The following is a 19,758-nucleotide window of genomic DNA, read 5'->3' as shown; positions in this document are numbered from 1 at the left end:
GAGAGAGAGAGAGAAGTGGTACTTCTGGCAGAACACCAGCGCCTGCTCCAGTGTGATCTGGACCAGACAGAGAGAGAGAGAGAAGTGGTACTTCTGGCAGAACACCAGCGCCTGCTCCAGTGTGATCTGGACCGAACAGAGAGAGAGAGAGAAGTGGTACTTCTGGCAGAACACCAGCGCCTGCTCCAGTGTGATCTGGACCGAACAGAGAGAGAGAGATCGTGTATATTAGACTAGACTAGATTATATTAGACTAGAATAGACTAGATTACATTAGACTATAGACTAGATTAGACTAGATTATATTAGACTAAAATAGACTAGATTACATTAGACTAGACTAGATTAGACTAGATTATATTAGACTAGAATAGACTAGATTAGACTGCCAGGTCAGCTATTTTCATTATCCAGACAGTGTTTTGCCATGAGGTCTGCTCTCAGCTGCAGCTCCTATTTTCCAGCTCTGTTTGTGCCTTGGAAATTATTGCTTGTAAGTTTGTATTGTGCAAGCCTCATATTGTATTTCATTTATAGATGTGTGAGTCATCTGTGAATGCTCAGTTAACATGTTTGCTTCGTTTTTGGATATATTTGTGTTAGCTCCTGGTTAGCCTACCTGTATTGCTAATGCTATGCTAATCTCAGTCAGCTCAAAGGACTTTCGGTTTCATATTTTAGTTGAGTGAACTTTGTACATATTGTACTTGTATTGCTTACTGTAATGCAATGTCATTGACAACAATTGTGTGATACATATTCTTTTTTGTGTATTTCAGTTTTACAAAATTTGTAATGGAGAACAGACAACAGTAAAGACAATCAACTTTGCTCCAGCTTCTGCATCTCCTTTACTCTTGTTCACTACCCGTTGATGTGTGTACAGACACACACTGAGGGCGGAATAGTGGTACTCATAGTGTATCCCCTTTCCATATTCCATATAATTAAGCAATAATACACGAGAACCAGTAGAACATCAGGAATATTGCCACGGCTGTGATGCGCCCGCAGCCACGAGAGCAGAGCTGGAGTACAGTAGGCATCACAATACAGAGCGGCAATATTCATGATAGTCCACTGGCTCTCGTGTATTATTGCTTTTGTACAGAAAGTTGCACCGTCAGAAAAAAATATAGGATGAGTACAGACAATTCTAGGGTCTTTTATATCGATTTCAGTGAATTTGGCGTAGAAAAATAGTACCTAAAGATATATTTTTGCTATGGAATTTCAAATGGAGTAGGCTATCAACCAGGCAGTTGGCAGTTTAAACGTTCTACAACATTCTAAAGCCAGCGCAGTGGTATATATTCATGGTGATTTAACTAAAGCCAGCACAGTGGTATATATTCATGGTGATTTAACTAAAGCCAGCGCAGTGGTATATATTCATGGTGATTTAACTAAAGCCAGCACAGTGGTATATATTCATGGTGATTTAACTAAAGCCAGCACTGTGGTATATATTCATGGTGATTTAACTAAAGCCAGCACAGTGGTATATATTCATGGTGATTTAACTAAAGCCAGCGCAGTGGTATATTCATGGTGATTTAACTAAAGCCAGCACAGTGGTATATATTCATGGTGATTTAACTAAAGCCAGCACTGTGGTATATATTCATGGTGATTTAACTAAAGCCAGCGCAGTGGTATATTCATGGTGATTTAACTAAAGCCAGCGCAGTGGTATATTCATGGTTATTTAACTAAAGCCAGCACAGTGGTATATTCATGGTGATTTAACTAAAGCCAGCACTGTGGTATATATTCATGGTGATTTAACTAAAGCCAGCGCAGTGGTATATATTCATGGTGATTTAACTAAAGCCAGCGCAGTGGTATATTCATGGTGATTTAACTAAAGCCAGCGCAGTGGTATATATTCATGGTGATTTAACTAAAGCCAGCACAGTGGTATATATTCATTGTGATTTAACTAAAGCCAGCACAGTGGTATATTCATGGTGATTTAACTAAAGCCAGCACTGTGGTATATATTCATGGTGATTTAACTAAAGCCAGCGCAGTGGTATATATTCATGGTGATTTAACTAAAGCCAGCGCAGTGGTATATTCATGGTGATTTAACTAAAGCCAGCGCAGTGGTATATATTCATGGTGATTTAACTAAAGCCAGCACAGTGGTATATATTCATGGTGATTTAACTAAAGCCAGCGCAGTGGTATATATTCATGGTGATTTAACTAAAGCCAGCACTGTGGTATATATTCATGGTGATTTAACTAAAGCCAGCGCAGTGGTATATATTCATGGTGATTTAACTAAAGCCAGCGCAGTGGTATATATTCATGGTGATTTAACTAAAGCCAGCGCAGTGATATATTCATGGTGATTTAACTAAAGCCAGCGCAGTGGTATATTCATGGTGATTTAACTAAAGCCAGCGCTGTGGTATATTCATGGTGATTTAACTAAAGCCAGCACAGTGGTATATATTCATGGTGATTTAACTAAAGCCAGCACAGTGGTATATATTCATGGTGATTTAACTAAAGCCAGCGCAGTCGTATATTCATGGTGATTTAACTAAAGCCAGCGCAGTGGTATATATTCATGGTGATTTAACTAAAGCCAGCGCAGTGGTATATATGCATGGTGATTTAACTAAAGCCAGCACTGTGGTATATTCATGGTGATTTAACTAAAGCCAGCGCAGTGGTATATTCATGGTGATTTAACTAAAGCCAGCTCAGTGGTATATATTCATGGTGATTTAACTAAAGCCAGCGCAGTGGTATATATTCATGGTGATTTAACTAAACCCAGCACTGTGGTATATTCATGGTGATTTAACTAAAGCCAGCACAGTGGTATATTCATGGTGATTTAACTAAAGCCAGCACTGTGGTATATATTCATGGTGATTTAACTAAAGCCAGCACTGTGGTATATATTCATGGTGATTTAACTAAAGCCAGCACTGTGGTATATATTCATGGTGATTTAACTAAAGCCAGCACAGTGGTATATATTCATGGTGATTTAACTAAAGCCAGCGCAGTGGTATATATGCATGGTGATTTAACTAAAGCCAGCACTGTGGTATATTCATGGTGATTTAACTAAAGCCAGCGCAGTGGTATATTCATGGTGATTTAACTAAAGCCAGCTCAGTGGTATATATTCATGGTGATTTAACTAAAGCCAGCGCAGTGGTATATATTCATGGTGATTTAACTAAACCCAGCACTGTGGTATATTCATGGTGATTTAACTAAAGCCAGCACAGTGGTATATTCATGGTGATTTAACTAAAGCCAGCACTGTGGTATATATTCATGGTGATTTAACTAAAGCCAGCACTGTGGTATATATTCATGGTGATTTAACTAAAGCCAGCACAGTGGTATATTCATGGTGATTTAACTAAAGCCAGCACAGTGGTATATTCATGGTGATTTAACTAAAGCCAGCACAGTGGTATATTCATGGTGATTTAACTAAAGCCAGCGAAGTGGTATATTCATGGTGATTTAACTAAAGCCAGCACAGTGGTATATTCATGGTGATTTAACTAAAGCCAGCGCAGTGGTATATTCATGGTGATTTAACTAAAGCCAGCGCAGTGGTATATATTCATGGTGATTTAACTAAAGCCAGCGCAGTGGTATATATTCATGGTGATTTAACTAAAGCCAGCGCAGTGGTATATTCATGGTGATTTAACTAAAGCCAGCGCAGTGGTATATTCATGGTGATTTAACTAAAGCCAGCGCAGTGGTATATTCATGGTGATTTAACTAAAGCCAGCGCAGGTATATTCATGGTGATTTAACTAAAGCCAGCACAGTGGTATATTCATGGTGATTTAACTAAAGCCAGTGCAGGTATATTCATGGTGATTTAACTAAAACCAGCGCAGTGGTATATTCATGGTGATTTAACTAAAGCCAGCACAGTGGTATATTCATGGTGATTTAACTAAAGCCAGCGCAGTGGTATATTCATGGTGATTTAACTAAAGCCAGCACAGTGGTATATTCATGGTGATTTAACTAAAACCAGCACAGTGGTATATATTCATGGTGATTTAACTAAAACCAGCACAGTGGTATATTCATGGTGATTTAACTAAAGCCAGCGCAGTGGTATATATTCATGGTGATTTAACTAAAGCCAGCGCAGTGGTATATTCATGGTGATTTAACTAAAGCCAGCGCAGTGGTATATATTCATGGTGATTTAACTAAAGCCAGCGCAGTGGTATATTCATGGTGATTTAACTAAAGCCAGCGCAGTGGTATATATTCATGGTGATTTAACTAAAGCCAGCGCAGTGGTATATTCATGGTGATTTAACTAAAGCCAGCACAGTGGTATATTCATGGTGATTTAACTAAAGCCAGCGCAGTGGTATATTCATGGTGATTTAACCCCGAGTGTATCATGAATATACTCACGGCTTATAGCGCTCTCGACCAATCACAATGTGTGGTCGGACCTACTTGTTGTATAATAGAAAGCTATGCAGTAATCTCACCTGCTTGGAGCTCAGAGCCTTCTGCACGTCGGCCTGCAGCTTGGCCATCTCCTCCAGGGTTAGGGTTAGGGTTAGGGTTTAATCATCTCACCTGCTTGGAGCTCAGAGCCTTCTGCACGTCGGCCTGCAGCTTGGCCATCTCCTCCAGGGTTAGGGTTAGGGTTAGGGTTTAATCATCTCACCTGCTTGGAGCTCAGAGCCTTCTGCACGTCGGCCTGCAGCTTGGCCATCTCCTCCAGGGTTAGGGTTAGGGTTAGGGTTTAATCATCTCACCTGCTTGGAGCTCAGAGCCTTCTGCACGTCGGCCTGCAGCTTGGCCATCTCCTCCAGGCTCGTGTCCACGTGGGGCGGCACCCGCTCGTTGGCACCGATGTACTTCTGCTTCTCCCGGCTGCTGAGCGCCGCCACGATCCTCAGCCGAGACTGCACCTCCTCCTGCATGATCTGCTGCTTCCGGATCTCCTCCTGGACCTTTTGGGTTGGTGTGTTTATTTATTAACCCGTTCACTGCCACACGACAGCCGGTTAACCCTTTCACTGTGACAATACAGAAGGTTAGCCCTTTTACTATCACACAACCGACGGCGATGCTCCATCATTAGCATCATTAGCTCCGCGGATGCCGTCGGTTGTGATAGTAAAGGGTTAACCTTCTGTCGTGTGGCAGTGAAAGGGGTTAACACAGAGTTAAACAAAAGTAAAAAAAATATATATATATACATAATAACCTACCCACCCACATAACCAAATGCATACCTACATGTATGACCTATTTATCTATCTACTACTTTTGGATATGAGCATTTCTTTGTAGATTTCCTCAGCATAGGGAACTGCTCCCGCCTACCTCCGGTCAATGGTCTCTAACTACACACCCTCAAGACCCCTACGCTCTGCATCTTCTGGCCGCCTCAGACCTACTCCTATCCAAGCTCCGGGAGGGTCATCAAAGAGAAGTCGCCTATTCTCAGTCCTTGCCCCACAATGGTGGAATGAACTACCCACCCCAGTTAGGACAGCCGAAACACGTCCAATCTTTCGCCGTCGACTAAAGACTCACTTCTTCAACCATTATCTGAATTAAAAAAAAAAAAAAAAAAAAAAAAATCTAACCCTAACTAACCATACTGTCATGCACTTGTCCTAATAAACTAACCTACACTGTAGCACTCAACACTTTGATGAACATTGTTACTCAGCTGATAGAGTTGTGCTCTTCCTGATGGCTTGTCGTACAGAACTTGTAAGTCGCTTTGGATAAAAGCGTCAGCTAAATGACTAAATGTAATGTAATGTAGGATCAGCTGGACCCTCTGTACCTCACTGAGACCTGCCTGGACCCTCTACACCTCACTGAGAGCTGCCCAGGTGAAGCACCACAACAAGGTACAGACTGGAGCCTCTACACCTCACTGAGACCTGCCCAGGTGAAGCACCACAACAAGGCACAGACTGGAGCCTCTACACCTCACTGAGAACTGCCCAGGTGAAGCACCACAACAAGGTACAGACTGGAGCCTCTATACCTCACTGAGACCTGCCCAGGTGAAGCACCACAACAAGGCACAGACTGGAGCCTCTGTACCTCACTGAGAGCTGCCCAGGTGAAGCACCACAACAAGGCACAGACTGGAGCCTCTGTACCTCACTGAGAGCTGCCCGAGTGAAGCACCACAACAAGGTGTATACCTTCTCCACCCGCACGTCCACGATGACGGCGCGGCCCAGCTCGTCGCCGACCTGCTGCAGCCAGTCCAGGGTCCTCTTCATCTCCGTCTCGAAGTCCTTGCTCTGGACGAAGCGGTCCTCGCACTCCTCGATCAGCTCCCCGACGGCCAGCTGCAGGGAGCGCAGCTCCTCCTGCCAGAGGACCACCTGAAATAGATGTTCAAGTTGTCAAAAAAACCACAGTATTTTTATGATCATATAGTTTACATAAGAGAAGAACATGACCATTATGACCGGACAAGCTACGTCAGGCCATCTACTGGCACCTAAACCCAGAACAAATCTACTAAAATCTTCTGTGACTTACAGAACTATCACGGAATGGAACTCATTGCCAAGCTACTTAGCTGAAATAGAATCCAAAACCACTTTCAAGAAAACATTTAAATACCATCTACTAACGAGCATGCACTGAGCCCTTATGGCAGAGCGGTGAAAACCAATTGACTGTTAGTTGTATTTATGTTGATGGCAGTGAGTGCTGCTCAGGAAGCACTATTTGTTTGATTTAAATTATTTTATTGTAATACTTTATACTAATAAGTATCTTGTACAATATCATCCTTAACTCATTCGGGGCCAACCCCGAGATAAGTCGGGTTAACTCGCCATGCGCTGGGCGCCAGACCAGAGTTTTTTCTTTTTTTCCGATTTTAACACTTTGATTACCAGCCATGCGGTGTGCCTTACCCCCGTTGAATGCCACCACCCACTTCAATGATAGCGTTGTGAACTCATAAACGATGTCTTAAATTATGGCTATGTGTCTAATCTGGCCGTCGCTTATCAATGACTTGTTTGCAGTCAACATTGTCGAAACGGATTGTTTTTTTTTTAAATCGGTTCATTTCCGTTTTATACCATTTTGAAAAACCCTTGTTTTCTTGAAAGTTTCAGGAAAATATAAAGATTCTGTGATAAACGTCCTTTACTGGAATATTCTGGAATACACAAAAAGCGAGCTGAAAAATCGATTCTCTCATTTCCTGATCAGCGCACACACACACACACACACACACACACATACATATGGCTCACGCTGATATCTCTGTGAAAACAGCTCTGATTATCCTAAGACTGGTCAAATAGATTCCTTACCTCAGATCAGATGTTCTCCAAAAAGATTATTCCAATTCCTGATCGCCATTCCAAATATCGATCGCATTTATTGATTCAGCGCTGGGTACTGGAAATATGTATTCCACGCTGTTTTGCGGCTCGGCAATGACTTGGATCTCTTCGGATGGCTTGCCGGAGAAGTAAAATGAGGAAACTGGATTCCCCCCCCCCCCCATGTATTTCATTCAGTCTAATCCAATGGGGTGCAGTACAACAGGGAGAGACGATAGGGGGCGGTATTTTCCCAATGGAGCTCAGAGAGAGTTTGCAACACTAACGTGAGACTAGATTGAAAAAACGACAAAAAAACGCGATTTGTCGTTGCTAGCACTCAACGGTTGGCATGAACTAACGACATATAGCATCGTTGGCACTCAAAGTGTTAATATCCTATTCAATGCCAGGGACCCATATGTTGCCGTTAGAAGGCCTACTGCGACGCCAAGGGTGCAGTACTGGCCAGATTCTCCCAGGTGGCGGTATGGAGCTGCAGTAAACCCTGTTCCAGACCCTGTGTTACACTGTAAGGTCTCCGGGCGCAGAGTTTCAGTAGACGGCAAGGCTAGAGGTTCAACAGAGTTTCAGTAGACGGCAAGGCTAGAGGTTCAATCGGTCGCATCCAAACGTCTACGGGGCATCCGATGCATATGCTGTGGTGGGTTATGCTGTGGACCAAATCGACATTGGATGTACCAGATGGCGATCAAAAAATTGGAATATTATTTTTGGAATACTCCCGATCAAAGGTAAGGATCATCTGACGTAAATTCTGGCTTGATTGCGCAAGGTTTTCATACCGATCCAGCTGATTTTAGATTTTTAGCGTTCAATACTAATGTCGTTACTGGTAATCAATAATCAGAAACGACCCCCCTGCCTTTCATGCATTCATGATGAAACATAATACCTACTGTATATATTTGATTCAGGAATACTAGCGTGTATAGGCAAGAAACGCCAACGCAAATAGTAGAATTGGCCTATATGGCTATTACGCAGCCTTTCAGGAATTACCCCATACCGCTGTAAAACCATACTTATATTCACCACGGTATAACACGGGAGTGTATACGCATGGAAAAATTATCTCTTTTTTGCATCTTGACCGGGAGAAACACAGTGTCAAATGACTATAGCAATGTATCCATGGCTATAATATAGAATATAGAGTTAGCTCTACAAAGAAGGTCACGCAGTCGTATCTTTGAACGCTTGGCCCAGCTACAGCGGTCCGCGTCTAATGGCTGGCACTGATTGAGTTAACTGAGGATGAGATTGTTAATGATGTTGATAATGATGTAGTTGATGATGTAGTTGATGTTGATAATGATGTAATGTATTGAATATTGTTGTATTGTTGTAAGTGCCGGACCCCAGGAACAATAGCTTTTGTCGAGTGCAAAAGCTAATGGGGATCCTAAACATAAACATAAACATAAACACCTGCTCCCTGGAGGAGTTCTGCGCCGACTGGTCCACGTGGCTCGCCAGCGTGTCCATCTGCTCCATCAGCCGGGACAGGTGGGAGTCGGCGCTCTGCAGGCTCCCCGCCAGGGCGTGGTAGTTCGTCAGCCTCTCCTCCGCCGACTGGGTCTCGGTGTTGACCTTCACCAGCTGCTCCTTGGTGGCCTTCAGCTCCGAGTCCACCTGCATGGCCATGGCCTTGTGGTCCTCGAAGGACTCCAGCGTGTCATCCAGATGCTCCACCTTCTGCTCCACCAGCCTCTTCAGCCCGTTGTAGAGGCTCACCAGCTGGGTCATCTCCTCGGGCCTCCAGGGCTGACCCGTGCTGCGGAAGCCCTCTTTCTTCTGGTTCAGCTCGCTCACGGCGAGGCCGAGGCCGCCCAGGTCCACCTGAAGGAAGGAATTAATGATTTTATTTCTGTTTAAAAAAAAATTTATCATAGTAGTAGAACAAAACGATAAAGATTAAATGACCGAAAAGGTGTAGGCTGAAGCTGAGGCTTATAATTGCCTACGCTTTTTACATTACATAATTTACACACAAAAAAAAATACAAAAAAGAAACATAATTCAGTATATCGTTTAGCAAAGGTTACAAACGTTTCATAGCTTTATGTACAAAACACATACAAATTGTTTTTAATGTTATATATGTATAGCCTATACTGTATATGTTTTTTTTTTCCCTTTGTCACTATTTGAATACAGTTATGTTATAGATCAGGGCTGTCCCCGACTAAGGATTTGGATAGTCGACTATGATTGGCCGAAATTTGCTGATAGTCGACTATTAGTCTACTATGACATTTTTTTTTTGTAAAAAAAAAGTACAATTATTATTATTATATCTTTTTTTTATCATTCCATTTGGGCTGTGGGGTGCTTAATGTCTGAAGGAGTCGACGGAAGGCTTATTGTTCTCTGCAAAAGCATGCAATTGGTCCACTGATGGATACATGTGTTCATTAGATGGGTGAAATCCTCTTTCAGTGCCTCTGTGCCTGTTTTCGTAGGCAGTTAGCCTCTGGTATGTGTGCCATTAGCGTTAGCCACGCTTTGATCGATTAGTCGACTATTCGACTAATAGGGGTCAGCCCTATATAGATCAAATATAATTAGGATAATAATGAGGTTTTATATTTATGTATCACCTTATATTTGAGTAATTTCTTCAAAGTATGTAGCGAACTACACATTTTCACTTCTTTGTCAAAGTTATTCCATAGTGTTGCCCCTTTAACACATTGAGTGCCACGCTCCTTCCGGGAAGTGACCCCTTCCTTGCCGTCCATTAAACCCATGTAAATGTAGTTGTAGTTTGTAGAGCTAAACCTATATTTTATAGTATAGCTATGGGTCTAATAACGCCGTAGAGTCTCATTGACTTGCTTCTGGTCAACGTGCAAAAAACTGATTATTTTTTCATCCGTACATTTCCGTTTTTATACCGTTTTGAATATGAATATAGTTTGGGTGCTTCCGAGTCATTCCAGGGAAAAGACGCGAAAACTGCGTTTTTGTGTAATTCAATAAACACGTTGTCATTTTTCACCTGATTATCGGATCTTTCTGAAATCAATGCTAGATCATCATTATTATCTACCCTCGTGCACACATGCAATGTGATTTAGACCGGCACGCTGCCCCCCCCCCCTCCTGCAACCCCACGGCAAACAGCCACACATACAGACAGAGACAGCGTCGAACGGGGTAGAAATAAATATCAGATCAACGCAAGCTTTCATATATAATGTCCTTACCTGGTCTCTGATGTAATGCAAAAAAAAATAATCCAAATATCTGATCGCCATTCCAGTTATCCACAGCGATCCCGTCTCCGACGTTGTTGGACATTGCACTTCAACGGGCGGGCGGGGTCAGTAGTCAAAACCATCCCTACAAGCGTGTGTCTTGCCGGAGTGTTTAGGACCCGCCCCCACGCCGCAGCTCGGTAGAGAAAATAAACCAACCCGTTTCTAACGGGGTGCATTACTGGCCGAAGGCGTTAGAGGGCGGTATAAGACCGTCTGCCAGCTCAGACACATTCAGTACAGCATGCACAAGGTGCCCCGCTGAATTATGAATGGCAATAGCGAATAAAAGAAATACCGTGAGAAAAACATAGATCTACGTTTCCGGCACCGGATGTGTTAACAGATATATACATCGACTTGCGATATCGAATACACACCTGTATCACTTTGTAGTCGCTCTGCAGACGGACGACCTCTTCAGTCTCCAGGCCCACGGGCTGAGTGCCCAGATGGTTGAACTGTTCCTCCAGCTCTTTCAGCGCCTTGTGAGTGACGTCTATGAACGAGGCGTACTCCCTCCTCGCCAGGATGGCCTGCTGGATCTTCTCCTGCTTCTCCTTGGCCAGCGCCAGGATGCCGTTGTACTGCTGCGGGAGAGTGTGGAGCTTCTCGTCCAGGTAGCAGTGGTCCACCTCGTTCAGCGTGGCCAGGATCTCCTGGCCGGCTCTCTGCACGGCGAGCAGGAGGTTCTCGTACTCCGCCGCCTGCTCTATGATCAGCTGGTACTTCAGCAGCTGCACCTCCAGCTCCGCGTCGCCGTTCATCAGGTTGATCTCGGGGAAGGTGGTGATGTCGGCCTGCTTCACCCACTGGCAGGTCTTCTCCAGGTCGGCCTTGAAGTATTTCCTCGACACCAACACCTTAGTAATAATAATAATAATATTATTGTTTATACCATTTATTTTTCTCATATTTTCATATTCAGGGTTAATTATGTTGTTTACACTGTTTATTTGTCTCATATTTTTTTCACTTTTTTTTCTCCTTATTTTTTTCTATTTTTCTCCCATCCCAATTTCGTATCGCCAATTCTCCCCTTCAATTCTCCCCTCCCCTGTCTTGAACGTACACGAGGAGGCAGCCTGTTGCATCTTTTCACCAGACAGCGCGGTCTCTCAGCGGCGAGGAGTAACGCGTGGGAGGCTCACGCTGCCCCCGATACTTCCTGTCTCTGCTGTACAGGCGTCACCCAACCGACCTGTAGGAGTCGCTGTCCACAACGTCCAATCCCCACCCATCGACTTTCCACTCGCTGACTCTGCCAATTGAGATAGTATGACGACTGGCCCAAGCCGCAGGCAATGCTGACTCCGGGAGTCGAGACCGCAGCCTCTTGCATTGTTGACGAGCGCAATCTCCGCTACGCCACCCAGCCGCCCATTTTTCTCATATTTTTATATTCAGAGTTAATTATGTTGTTTACGCTGTTTATTTTTTCTCATAATTTTATATTCAGATCACATTTTATTGACTATATTTATGTCTTTCTACTATTACCCTGCCCATACCTGTACCTCCCCTCCCCCCTCCCCCATGCTGCTATGATTCCCAAATTATTAATAAATAAAGGAATATCTTATCTTATCAAGTACATGGATGAATGAATGAATTATTCTATTTACATGTAATTTTATTTTATTTCATTACGCACACTCCAGGAAGCAGTTCTAATAATAATAATAATACATTTTATTTATACAGCGCTTTTCAAGAACCCAAAGATGCTGACAATGAGCAAAACTAATTAACAGAGAAACAAAGAACCACAGGGAATAAGCAACAGTATGAAGACGCAGGACATAAAACCACGGGTAACAAGTAACACAGTATAGGGGAACAGTCAGGGAAGTGAAGAAACCGAGGGGAGGGGGGGGGGGGTGCAGGAGAGGGAGAGAAAGTAGGGAAGGGGAGGGGAGGGGAGGTGGTAGGTTGGAGGAGGGTGGTTATGGGTGGGGAAGGTTGAATGCTACGTAGAACAGGTGGGTTTTGAGTCTGGATTTGAAGGTGGAGAGTGAGGGAGAGTCTCTGATGGTCTGAGGGAGGGTGTTCCAGAGTCGGGGTGCAGCTCGTGAAAAAGCCCGGTCACCAAAACGTTTAAGTTTGGATGAAAGGAAAGGTGGAGGGCTTTGAAGGTGAGGAGTTGTGTTTGAAGTTTATACGTTCCTTGATCAGGAGCCAGTGGAGAGAGTGGGGGACAGGAGTGATGGTGAGGAGGCGTTTACCTTCTCGAGCTCCTGCAGCCTCTGGCCGCACCTGTGCAGCGTCTTGTCGAAGACGTTCTGCAGCTCCTGCAGCTTGGTGAGGATCTCGTTCTTCTCGTCCTCGCTGGCGTCCCTCATCAGGTCGCGGCCCTGCGCCCACAGGGAGGTGAGCTCGCTCTGGTAGGCCTTCAGACTGCTCTGGATGTTCCTGCACGTCCTCACCTGCAGGGGGGTGAAGGAACACAGTGCGTTTACTCAGAGGACAAGTTTGAGGCGTCTGTACTTTACTTGATTATTGAGGCCTTTACTTGATATATTTATACCATATTTCATATTTTATTCTCAACTAAATTTAGAAACAAATAATATTCTAAATGGTGCATTTATATAGCAGCGTTTAATCCAAAACTCTTAACAATTTTTGTTCCTCACATTTGACACATTCATGCACAGACGGCGGAGGCGACCACGTTAGGGGGTTAAGTGTCTTGCTTAACACTTTCAGGGCCATTGGGGCCCGTCTAATCTCACTCTATGAGGCCAGCTTTTCATTACAAGGTTTCACTGTGCGTGAGGTTGTTTATAGAGCTAAATCTATATTCTATATTATTGCTATGTGTCCATTGTCAATTGACAGTATAAACCTTCCCTTCAATATGCCATAAAGAAATAATTTTTTCATTAATACGTTCCCATTTTATAGCGTCGTGAATATGAACTATATACTGCAATGATCTGGAGTAATTCCTGCAAAGCTAGTTATAGGGCGCTAAGCTAATAACGTTAAATCGATTAGCGTTTCGGCCCTACGCAAGCTAGAGTTAAAAATCTAAATGCATATGATCGGTATCATGGTCCCCCATGAATGCATGAAAGGGGGGGGCGGGGGGAGTCGTTTCTGATTATTGATTATGATTACCAATAACGGCATTTGTTATTGCAACATCATACGCTGACCGGGTGGATGGCTATGAGAACAAGGCCAGATCAAGCTGAAATTGACGTCAAACCGCTCTTACTTGTGGCCGGTTGGATTCCAAAAAGAATTTCCCAGTTATTTGATCGTCATCTGGTAGATCGATATGTCCATTGGCTGATGCTATATTCCTTTACTGCATACTGAATTCTGCGTTGCAATAAGTATTCCAGGCGATCGGTTGAAGCCCTCGCTTCAGGCTAACAGAAAAGTTAACCCGGAGTGAAAAAAAGGTGACACCCCGTCTGCAACAAGGGAAACTGCATTATCGAGACAGCGCTAATACCAGGATCTGGCCGGTAATGCACTTTCCGAGTCCCGATATGCCGTTCCAGCCAACATACAGCCCCGTGACATTGAGTAGGATATTAAAATGGAATAAAAGCAAAACCGAGTGGTAACGCTTATATGAATGAATGAATGAATGAATGAATGAATACTTTTTACTCCAAACAAATGTCTTTTTATTAGTAAACAAGTTTTGCCCACAAGACATGCAATCAATTGAAATAAGAACCTCTACTTTTACCTTTATTCTATCAGGGTATTTCTACTTTTACTTTTATCCCATCAGGGTATTTCTACTTTTACTCTATCAGGGTATTTCTACTTTTACCTTTATTCTATCAGGGTATTTCTACTTTTACTTTTATCCTATCAGGGTATTTCTACTTGTACCTTTATCCCATCAGGGTATTTCTACTTTTACCTGTATCCTATCAGGGTATTTATACTCTAAGGGTTAGGGTCAGGGTGGTGGTATCAGGGTATTTATACTTTTACCTTTATCCCATCAGGGTATTTCTACTTGCACTTGTACTCTCTCAGGGTAATTATACTCTAAGCGCCGGCCCTCACCTGCTTGGCCAGGTCGTCCGGCAGCAGGGTTAGAGTTAGGGTGGTGGTATCAGGGTATTTCTACTCTAAGGGTCAGGGTTAGGGTGGTGGTATCAGGGTATTTCTACTCTAAGGGTTAGGGTTAGGGTGGTGGTATCAGGGTATTTCTACTCTAAGGGTCAGGGTTAGGGTGGTGGTATCAGGGTATTTCTACTCTAAGGGTTAGGGTGGTGGTATCAGGGTATTTCTACTCTAAGTGCCGGTTCTCACCTGCTTGGCCAGGTCGTCCGGCAGCAGGGCGATGTGCTCCTCCGCCTGGGCCCTCTTCTCGTTCTGCTGCACCCAGGCGATGGACTGGCCCACCGCCATCAGGAACTGCGTGCGCTCCGTGAACGCCTTGCTGAGGTGCTTCCGGCGCTGCGCCACCTTCACGCCCAGCGACTCCACCTCCGCCTGGGTGACGGCGATCAGCCGCTGCAGCCGCTGCCGCTCGGCGAGCCCCAGGCGGGCCAGCACCCGGTCGGCATCGGCCATGGCCCCGGCCAGGAGCAGCTGCTTGGCCTCCAGCTCACTGCAGATGCTCAGGTGGTCGAACAGGAAGCTCTGGCACAGCTCCGGCGGCGGGCTCATCTTCATGGCCTCCGACAGGGCGGGCTGCTGCTCCTCCGCCCACTCCCGCGCCTCCCGCAGGCGCGCCTCCACCTGCAGGGAACACACAGCGGGGCTCGCAGCTCACTTCTGATGCTCCGAGGCGTTTTAACTGTGAGCCCTTTACTATCACACAACCGACGGCGATGCAGAGCTAATGATGCTAATGACGGAGCATCGCCGTCGGTCGTGTGATAGTAAAGGGCTGACCTTCTGTCGTGTGGCAGTGAAAGGGTTAATTGTGACAAATAATAGCAGTCTTTCTTTTCAAGTATGAACGCGACACAACATTACTAGCGGTGGTGGGACTCGGTTAAAAATGTCAATCGAATTAATTCGAGACTTTATAGTTAATTAATCGAAATTAAATCACATTTTAATCGCATATCAATATTTGATGCGAAAAGCTAATTTTTTCAATTCAAGTGCATTTTGGTATACGAGTAAATCAATGAATATACAATATACATTACGTTTAAGCAGCAAAATCCTGTATTAGCTACTACACAGACCAATGCAATTTTTAACAAAGTGCAGCAATTTTAGGAATAATATATATATATAGCGCAAAGGACCTTTTGTAAACTCAAGCACCTTCGAGGTAAAAGTAAAACGCAGTACTTCAAGTACATTCCAGAACAGTTGACAATTGAAAAAAATAAAACTCTTGATTGATCTCAATTTATCTTATTTAAAAAAAAATTATGAACAAACCAGACTAAGAAAAAAAGTAATTTGCGATTTATTATACTTTATACTTATAGCACATGCATGAGTCTGGTCTCCTTTGAAAGGTAACATTCTTACACAATAAAGAAAAATCATCATGCGATTAAATGAATACATTTTTTTTTACTTTTAATTCTTTCTGTAGTTAATTAATCGAAATGAATGCGATAAAGTCCCAGTCCTAAAAATTACATCTTTTTATACAGGAAATGAAATAGATTAGCCATCAGCCCCCACCTGGCCCATGTCCTCCAGGGTCACCACCGAGTCCTGGATCTTCCTCTGGATCAGGCTCTGGAGCTGGGACCAGCGCTGCTCGAAGTGGCTGATCTGCTCCTTCACCAGCTCCTTGTCGTCCAGGTTCAGGTGCTGGATGACCTTCTGCCGCTGGTCCTTCAGGTCCTCCATGGTTCCTCTTTGGTCCTCGAGGGACACCGCCAGTTTCCTGAGGGCCACCAGGTGCTCTGAGGAACTCTCAGCGTCCGTCCTGCGGGTCCAAACAAATTAATGGAAAAATTTACCGAAGTTAAACACAGCAGTTTGTACCAAATGGTAAAAGGTGCATTTATATAGAGCTTGGTTAAGGTTAGAGTTGGTTAAGGTTGGTTAAGGTTAGATTAGAGTTGGTTAAGGTTAGAGTTTGTCTTAGAGCATGGCGATAGAACGCCAGCCCTGATTCCAAACTCTAACCTTAACCAACTTCGAAAGAGTCGCCTAAGCTTAACCAGTGATAAACTAGGCGTTAGGTAGTTTACTGCTGGTCGGGGCGGAAATGGGCGCGTCACGCGATTGGGTGCACATGTCACATGACCAGAAACATCAGTGGCCAATCAGATTCGCAAAACGCACAAACCGGACAATGAAATTGAAATACCTGGATTTGTTGTGACTAGGAATGAAATAGGGAAGGAGGTGGGGTCTGCCTCTACATACGTGCCGATATTGCATTCAACCCCAGGCATGATTTACATAGAGCTGACTTAGAAACAGTCTGGATTGATATACTGTTACCAAAATCACAACCTATTCTGGTCGGTTGTTGCTATCGACCCCCGAAATGCTCACATATTTTTCATCTTCTCGAGAAGTCCTGTGCAAATGTAGACCGTTTTGTAGATCAAGAGGTTATTGTCACTGGTGATTTTAACTGTAATGTCCATCCAACTAGTCATTTAAACAATGGTCTACTTGCAGATTTTATGAATTTTTGCTCAGTTTTTGATTTTACACAATTGATTGATGATTTTACCAGAATTACTAAGACTAGCAGATCTATCATTGACCTGATCTTGTCATCTGACAAAGAAAAAATATGTCAATCTGGGGTGCTACCTTTAGGAATCAGTGACCATTTTGTCACATACTGCACAAGAAAGATCTGTCACAGCCAGATAGGCAAACACAGCACGGTTAGGATCAGGTCAATGAAAAAGTACAACCTGGAAAATGTCCAACAACTATTGCAGTCTGAAGACTGGAGTCAGGTTACAGAGTGCGACAAAGCTCAGGAAGCTTGGATAATTTTTTTAGACAAAGTATGCCCCATCAGGCTTGTCAGAGTCAAACAACGTTCCAAACCATGGATTGATTCAGACATCTTAGAACAAATTCGGTTAAGAGACAAAATTCTGGCAACATTTCGAAAATGCGGCGATGAGTATCGACACATGCTGTTGTGAAGGGCCAGATTGAACCGAATATATATATTTATTTATATATATATATTTAATTGTATTTGTATATTCTCTAATATTCCCTGATATCCCTTGTATATTCCTTGTACAATATGCATTGAATATCCATTCTAGCCTACTGAACATCCCATAATAGTCTCCATTCTACTATTGGTCGAGACCTTGGTGCCAGGCTGCCATACCCCCCAGACCCAGTTCAAACGTACCGCTCAACATGTACGAACAAGTCCTAGTTCCGCGTAGGAATCTGGCTACCGCACCACTAATGGGACTATTTGTTCATAGTGCGTATATATACTGCGCTACTAAAGTAGGACTTCTTTTTCAGTCCAGTTTCTTACCCTCCAATAGAGTCACAGACGTAAAGCCTCCCCGCGACGCCACGTGTGGGAGTAAGGCCAAGTTCGCCTACCATCGGTATTGAGACATCGTGTATATTAATATTTGAATAGTCATATTTGGCACTATATCGTCGAGTTGGACGTAGTCTATTAAGCTAATAATAGTCTGTTAATATATAGTGCTTCGTACGGTGAGAATACTACCGTAGTCAGTACCCCATCGTTTCGGGCAGAGAACTGGCTGCTTATCCAGGGTGGTTGACCCCACGTGAAGCTGCACCCGAGGAGCCCCAGAGCCGACGAGCGAGTGGACCTGTATACCGGATTATTCTACCGACGACAGCCCGCCTTCCCCGGCACGGATTATGCTTTGTATACGTTGATTATTCCATGGATAAAGACCCCCGACACTGCCGTGTGTTGGAACCCCCCCCCCTGGAGAGGACGCAAGGTGAGGAGATGCTCTGCAAGACGAGGTCGCTTCACGTCTCTCCCCCGTGGACCGGAGGACGCCGGCCCACAAAGAGTCCACCTGCTTTCATCTGTGGTCCAAGGATCGCCGGCGCATTGAATGGCACTACAGTGGGTTCACCTGGGATACCCTTGGCCGGATGAGGCAGCCGGATTCTACCCCCCCCCCCCCCCCCCTTCCTACTCCTGTCGGCTTACAAGCGACCGGATTAACCCCCCCTTAGTGTATCCAGTATATAATCATTAAAGTATCATTGCTGTTATTCCTTAAACTATTCCAGGTCGTATATGTACCACCTGCGCCTTCAGAGATTGGACATTCTCTATTGATATACCGACGAATACTCTTGCCATAAAAGTGCATACTAATTCCCATTCATAAATGTGATTGATTTGATTAAGTGCTTGCTCTACACACCATCGCTGTGTAGAAATAAAGACCTATTTCTAATTCGTACATTTGTGTTGGATCCGTTTCATCTACGTGACAGTGTTCATCATAATATATTTATGCCGAGTACTGGGTGGCCGAATATTAAGTACAAAGGTAGTGGTAGTAAGTATCATATCTAGTAATACAGTCAGGGAATTGTACCCCTCAGTTACAATTGGTCCTTCGAGCCGGATGGTAATTAGTGTAATATTAATATAGTGTTATTAATATTGAAATGGCCTATGATGAACACTCCACGAAACGATCCTCCTAACCAACGCCCGCAGCGCGAACGACGGCTCCCTCAGTACTTAGAGGCTTACGCTGTCAGTCAACAACCTGCCGTGTGTTGGAACCCCCCCCCCCTGGAGAGGACGCAAGGTGAGGAGACGCTCTGCAAGACGAGGTCGCTTCACGTCTCTCCCCCGTGGACCGGAGGACGCCGGCCCACAAAGAGTCCACCTGCTTTCATCTGTGGTCCAAGGATCGCCGGCGCATTGAACGGCACTACAGTGGGTTCACCTGGGATACCCTTGGCCGAATGAGGCAGCCGGATTCTACCCCCCCCCCCTTCCTACTCCTGTCGGCTTACAAGCGACCGGATTAACCCCCCCTTAGTGTATCCAGTATATAATCATTAAAGTATCATTGCTGTTATTCCTTAAACTATTCCAGGTCGTATATGTACCACCTGCGCCTTCAGAGATTGGACATTCTCTATTGATATACCGACGAATACTCTTGCCATAAAAGTGCATACTAATTCCCATTCATAAATGTGATTGATTTGATTAA

The 19,758-nt window shown here is 44.1% G+C and overlaps 1 protein-coding gene across 1 annotated transcript in view; it reads right to left on the bottom strand.

Annotated features, from left to right (window-relative positions):
• syne1b (spectrin repeat containing, nuclear envelope 1b) overlaps positions 1-19,758 on the bottom strand; it is a gene marked incomplete at its 5' end in the record, with an annotated part of 448,744 nt that overhangs the window by 170,286 nt on the left and 258,700 nt on the right. The window contains 7 exon segments of the mRNA XM_084310306.1: positions 4,782-4,979; positions 6,198-6,383; positions 8,799-9,209; positions 11,011-11,493; positions 12,856-13,056; positions 14,918-15,349; positions 16,262-16,511. Of these exon segments, the coding sequence (XP_084166432.1) occupies positions 4,782-4,979; positions 6,198-6,383; positions 8,799-9,209; positions 11,011-11,493; positions 12,856-13,056; positions 14,918-15,349; positions 16,262-16,511 (2,161 nt within the window).

This window comes from Notolepis coatsorum, assembly GCF_963971535.1.
Source record: "Notolepis coatsorum genome assembly, chromosome: 3".
In the NCBI taxonomy this organism is placed as follows: domain Eukaryota; kingdom Metazoa; phylum Chordata; class Actinopteri; order Aulopiformes; family Paralepididae; genus Notolepis; species Notolepis coatsorum.
This window is presented reverse-complemented; position numbering and strand designations above follow the sequence as displayed.